The sequence below is a fragment of the Gigantopelta aegis genome, chromosome 6 (genome assembly GCF_016097555.1).
Source record: "Gigantopelta aegis isolate Gae_Host chromosome 6, Gae_host_genome, whole genome shotgun sequence".
NCBI lineage: Eukaryota > Metazoa > Mollusca > Gastropoda > Neomphalida > Peltospiridae > Gigantopelta > Gigantopelta aegis.
Genome location: NC_054704.1, coordinates 72,671,035 through 72,677,275, shown reverse-complemented (window position 1 = coordinate 72,677,275; position 6,241 = coordinate 72,671,035). Strand labels below are relative to the sequence as shown.

Genomic DNA, 6,241 nt, shown 5'->3' with positions numbered 1-6,241 from the left:
TACTAAACTCTTTCAAACAACCTTCTCTGGAATTTACAGAGTTGTAATGAAGAAAAAACCAAAAAACCAACCCACACTGATAATACATGTAATATTCTCACAGGTTAGACATTAAAGCTTGCAATAAATTAAATCAATGTAAGTTTACCGATATAATTTTTCAAAATAAAACCATGACAAACATGACATAATAAACATCAAAATAAGCATCTGTAGTAACTGATTTAGTTAAAAAAAAAAAATTCTAAGAATACAGTCGTGATGATATAGAATAAAAAACCCAAAAACCAAAACAAATCAATATATTCTCAAATAAAATTTAAAAATAAATTTTAAAAACATAGTTATTCACATACTGATGAAGAACACAGCAGTGATGGTAAATAAAAAACAACAAACATATATATGCTTAAATAAAATGTAAAAATAAAATTAAAAAACAGTTATTCACGTACTGATATTCTTTTTTTAATTTATATATATATTATTTTTTTAATTTTGTGATGTTTCTGACATAGTTTGAACTTGTAATGAACTATTTAAGTTTATATGATAAAAACTGTACAATTTCTTAACTTCTTGTTCATGAACATATAAATTATAATCAATGTTTACAATATATATTTACCACATACAATACACACTATAGCATATTCATAACATAAATACATGTAATTGTATCATATAAACTTAAATAGCTAGTTCAGATTAAGCAAGAAACATCACAAAGTCAAAGATTTAAACATATTACAATTGAATATCATATCATAATAAAACGAAAAAACCCATTAGTATGTAAGTACATATACATGTACATGTACGTTTAGACATTTAAAAAATACTGGGTTTTTTTCTATATCATCACTGCATTTTTCTCAGAACTTTTGTTTTAAAAACTAAGTACACTATAAGCCAAACTTTGTGAATACATATATGTTTATTTTGATTGTTTATGTCATATTTGTCATGGTTTTATCAAGGAACAAGTATTCAGTGGAATTAAAGATGTCACCTACCATAAACCTAATATATGTCACTTACAGTTGTATTCATAGATGTTCATTTCAAAGTACCTGGTATGATTAAAAAAATAATAATAATAATTTTTTTAATTTTTTTTAAATTAATGTAAAAAAATTCAATTAAAATTTTAATTTCAATTTTTAAAAATCCACATGCTTTGTGATGAACATCTATAATTTCAACTATAAACTCAGTTTCATTCATATACAACTTGTAGTTTGTGGAAAATGGAGCTAAACGCGAAACTTTAACACTGAGCTAGATGCAAAAGTTAGCAAAGTTGTCGCTGCCACCAGAAAACTACATGTAATACCTAATGTACTGGTATATCTTGCCTTTTCACTTTGTAACTGTGAAACACAAATATATGGACTAAACTATAGTTTTGCGTGGAGTGTCTTTTTTAACTATATGAAATGCAATTTGTCCATGTGAAAACCACGCCCAAAAAGCTGCGATGCTCTCTAAAATTATAGCAAGTACAGCACAACCAATGGTGGAAATTATAATTAAGGCAAATTTAAGATATCCTATTCTTTTTAAACTAAATGATTTTATAGTACCGAAAATATACAGGAACAACAACGTACCCAATGGTGAGCAAATAAGTGGATGAATTCCACCCCACGATGGTAATGGATAAATGAAACCCAGAAATAAACCAAAAGTCATAATGGGCAACGTTAAACCGGAAATGCTCATCAGTATTAGTCCCACTTTGTGCCGGATGGGAATTTTTGAGCTGAGAGCCGCCATAATAATACCCAAGAGCCAACGCCGCCTTTGTCGGAGGAAGTCCATCATCGTAAATGTGCTGCGTTCCCACATCTCTCCGTCCACGAATCCAAAAGTGTATCCCTTTGTGGTTGCCATCATTGCGAAGAAGGAATCTTCTGCCACCGACGACTCTGGTCCGTGGTCAAACGAGACATCCATCTCGGCAGCAGCATTGGCGACAATGAACGAACCTTTCCAGCTGAAGAAAGGTCTGTTGAGTGCCTTCAGACAGAACCTCAGAACTCCGTAATCAACCCCGACACGGACGCTGTCGATGAGAGTGGTGATCCAGTTGACGATCTTGTCCTTGGTGTATACGATGGAACCCTGACCGAAGTGGTGCTTCCCCTCTGCGATGAAGTTGACGATTCCTATGATGGAGTCTTCCGTCAGAACCGTCTCCTCGTCCAGATGCACAATCCAATCATTGTCGCTGAGACAGTTGATCTCTGGTTCCAAACAGTACTGGAGTGCTCGGGCTTTGTACAAAGAGCCCTGACTGGTGCTGTAGTTGTGTGGGACGACGATCTCGCGAACACATCGGTTCTTTGCCAGATTGATGGGCATGTCGGTGACAACCTCGAACATGAAGTTCTGGAGGCCCACCGTCTCGCAGAGCCCGATATTCCGGTCGATGTTGTCCTTGACGAGCTCTGGGAACAGGCCTCGGGTCACCACGCGGAAGCAGACGAACGGAATCAGAAGTGGAGACTGTTTCAGACGAGGACTTTCCGGGAATGTGTTGAAACAGACGATCCCGAGAAGGTTGCCGAATGCAAATGTAACAACGAAGTATGTGCAGATCCTCGGTATGTACATGGCCCATGTCAAAATCCGGCCGTATCTGACGTAGGGATCAAACACATTTCCATCACCCACTAGCAGGATGTAGTAGCCGTAGATGATGAGAAACAGGAGACACACACACAAAATGTGCTGGGTATATCGATGAAGACTCATGTCGTGGTAAATGTTGGTTCACTCACCTAGAAAAGAAGAATATGCAATGAAAAATAAAAGAAGAATATGCAATTAAAAATAAAAGAAGAATATTCAAACTGAATCAGGAATCATATCACAATTAATATCATTATCTCTACACAAGGCAAAGTTAAAGAGACATTGTGACAAGGCTGCAACTGCCACCATGAATCATTGGCATGTGCTTTCCCTGTAGGTGGACTGTCCTTCCCCAAGACAATATGTGCTGAATTTACAAAGCCTGTTTGTCTTACATGCGTGTAACTACATGTATTTACAATGATTAAACACCTGCATTTAAAAAGAAAAAAAGGCTTCGTAAATTTGGCCCTACATGTTTACTGCTGGAAGACTTTCAACTCATAAAACTGTTTAACAAATATAACCTAGACCTTTAAAAATGTAAACTTTGTGCATTGAAAAAACTACCATACAGTGCTTGTACAGTGAAAACCCCTCTAAGTGAACAAACATGGGTTTAAGGGATACTCGGTATATAGAGGTTCCATTCTGTATGGATTATTCTTTGTTTTAAAGGGATACTCGGTATATAGAGGTTCCATTCTGTACTGATTATTCTTTGTTTTAAAGGACCATGAAAAACATCCAGTTTTGAGGGAATTCCGATTTACAGAGGGTCCTGTTTTGATGATTTTCACTGAATATAAACTGAACTCTTATCCTCAGACTAGAACATGGCCAAATCAAATGCTAGGTTTTAATTTAATTTTGTTACAAGTTTTTGATATTTTTTTAAGAACTCAATGAATCATGAATTTTATACATTTTTGTTTTATTAATTAAAAAATATAATTCTTTTTTTTTAAACATGCATTGAAATGTAAATCTATGGATTAAATTATGAGTGACACTGAATAATAACTATATAGTAGGCAAAATGTTCAATTCAGCAGAATTTGTGTTTTAAATGTATTAAATGTATGTACAAATGTACATATGTTAGTTGCCAATCTCTAACCAATTATACTAATCATATTAATTTAAGATGAATATCTTTTTAGAATTGTATTGCGCAAGTAAACTGACATCTTATTATGACATTGTATTAGTAATAATAGTATTTCATCATTTGGTTATGTCCCCTTGTTGTTTTCATTTGGTACTTTTTATATTTAGTATCACATAAACATTTATTTATTTATTTTAATTATTATACTAAATCCATTCACTGGCAAACATGTTCAATCAAAGTTGTGACACTAATCAACATTGAAACACTTATCTGTACATTTTATGGCACCAGAAAAACTAAAGTGATATCACCTTTTCATTAATACTGATCTAGGTAAAGATACTGTTATTGAAGTAAGGAAGGAAGGAAATGTTTTATTTAACGACGCACTCAACACATTTTATTTACGGTTATATGGCATCGGACATAAGGTTAAGGACCACACAGATATTGAGGGATGAAACCCGCTGTCGCCACTTCATGGGCTACATTAGAAGCAAGGGATCTTTTATATGCACCATCCCACAGACAGGGTAGTACATACCATGGCCTTTGAAATACGAGTTGTGGTGCACTGGCTGGAATGATGTTATTGAAGTAACGTCATTAATATATACATGTATGTTACATGTGAAAATTGATGAATGCACAACCTACATGTACAAGTTTCTTAGTTTTCTGCGTAAACTGTTAACATTATATTTTAGTTTCACAACACAAGAAATACCATTAAAGACTGAGCCCATTTGTTTGTTTTTAGATACTTATATCCAATTAAGGTTCAAGCATGCTGTCCTGGACACACACCTCAGCTATCTGAACTGTCTGTTCAGGACAGTTGGTTAGTGGTTAGTTTGTGGTGAGTGGTTGGTGAAAGAGAAGTTAGTGTAGTGGCCTTACACCTACCCACTAAGGCTCTGGGTGGGAGCCGGTACTGGAATTCGAACCCAGTACCTACAAGCCTTAAATCCAGTGGCTTAACCACTACTCCACCAAGCCAGTACCCATTCTCCTGTTCTTTTGTTTATACATGTGTGTATATTATATATATATATATATATATATATATATATATATATATATATATATATATATATATATCTGTTCTTTTGTTTATACATGTGTATATATTTATATATATATATATACATACATACATACATACATACATACATACATACATACATACATACATATATATATCTGTATATACATATATACACTCACTCTAAATTGGGGTCAGTTACAATGTACAACACACACATGATCTTGTTTTCAAGAGTTTATAGTCTAGACAAACATGTGATGACACACACAAAAGAGGTGTGTATTTAAATGGCCCTATTAAAGCACATAAATGTCAAACGCTAACAGTTCAGAATTTAAAAGACCCTTTTATGCCAATTGCCTAAAACAGTTTGTTAGAAACTGGAATGTCAAGTACCAGAATGCTTTATGAACAAGCAAAATACGTGTACGTGTGTATTAGGTACAGTTTACATTTCATCTCATCAGAAAAACATGAATATAAATATGAAAAAAGAAGAAAAAAGAAGAACACACACAGACACACCCACCAACAGACACACCCACCCACAGAGACACACCCACCCACAGACAGACAGACAGACACACCCACACAGACAGACACACACACACACACAGACACACATACACACACAGACAGACACACACACACACACACACACAGTATAATTTATACAATTAAGCAAGACGAATATCTTGGTTATCCAAATAATTAATATAGATAAAGGTATTAAAAATATTATTAACAATATCAAATATAAAAAAATAAAAAAATTGATGACAACAGAATAGCAAATCTCAAAGTTTTCAAATAAACTAAAAAATATACTGATATAAAAATCAATGTAGTAAACTACCGAAAGTATAATTTGTAATTTAAGTATACATAATATAATTTCTCAAATCATCATGTTACTTTTCTCCTAAATTACTCACCAATTAAAGACTAAATATGCAGCAGATAAATGTCCATATAAAACTTTTATATTTATGACAAGATTGAGTTCAAAATTTCAAAAACAACTGCATAATTATGTAATAGTTTTTTAAAAAGTTTGTTTTGTTCAGCAACCACTAGAGCACATTGATTAATTAATCACTGACTATTGGATGTCAAACATTTGGCAATTCTGACTCGTAGTCATCAAATGAAACAGTCATGCATCAACACACCACTACCACATTGTTAGGAGTGACAGTGTATCAAATTTCAAACCAAAAAAACCCCTGACTCACACTATTTAAAATTACTCATTGCTGCAAGACTATACCATCCTGGCTATGATGCATGGCAACACAGCACTTCAAGTGATATGTAACCCCACTTCAGTCAAGGGATATACAGCTTGTATTCAGGTACTCTTCATCTCATCGTGAAAAAACTCAACACCTAACAGATCTTTTAATGCAAAGCTTGAAAAAAACTTAAACGTTTGTTTT

General features: G+C 33.7%; 1 protein-coding gene across 3 annotated transcripts in view; it reads right to left on the bottom strand.

Moving 5' to 3' along the window:
• Nucleotides 1-587: 587 nt before the first annotated feature.
• LOC121374068 (beta-1,4-mannosyltransferase egh-like) overlaps nucleotides 588-6,241 on the bottom strand; it is a 103,324-nt gene continuing 97,670 nt past the window's right edge. For all 3 annotated transcript variants that reach the window (XM_041500964.1, XM_041500965.1, XM_041500967.1), the window contains one exon: nucleotides 588-2,786. In XM_041500964.1, coding sequence (XP_041356898.1) covers nucleotides 1,396-2,760 — 1,365 coding nt within the window. In that variant the 5' untranslated portion in view covers nucleotides 2,761-2,786 and the 3' untranslated portion in view covers nucleotides 588-1,395. The remainder of the gene's footprint in view (nucleotides 2,787-6,241) is intronic.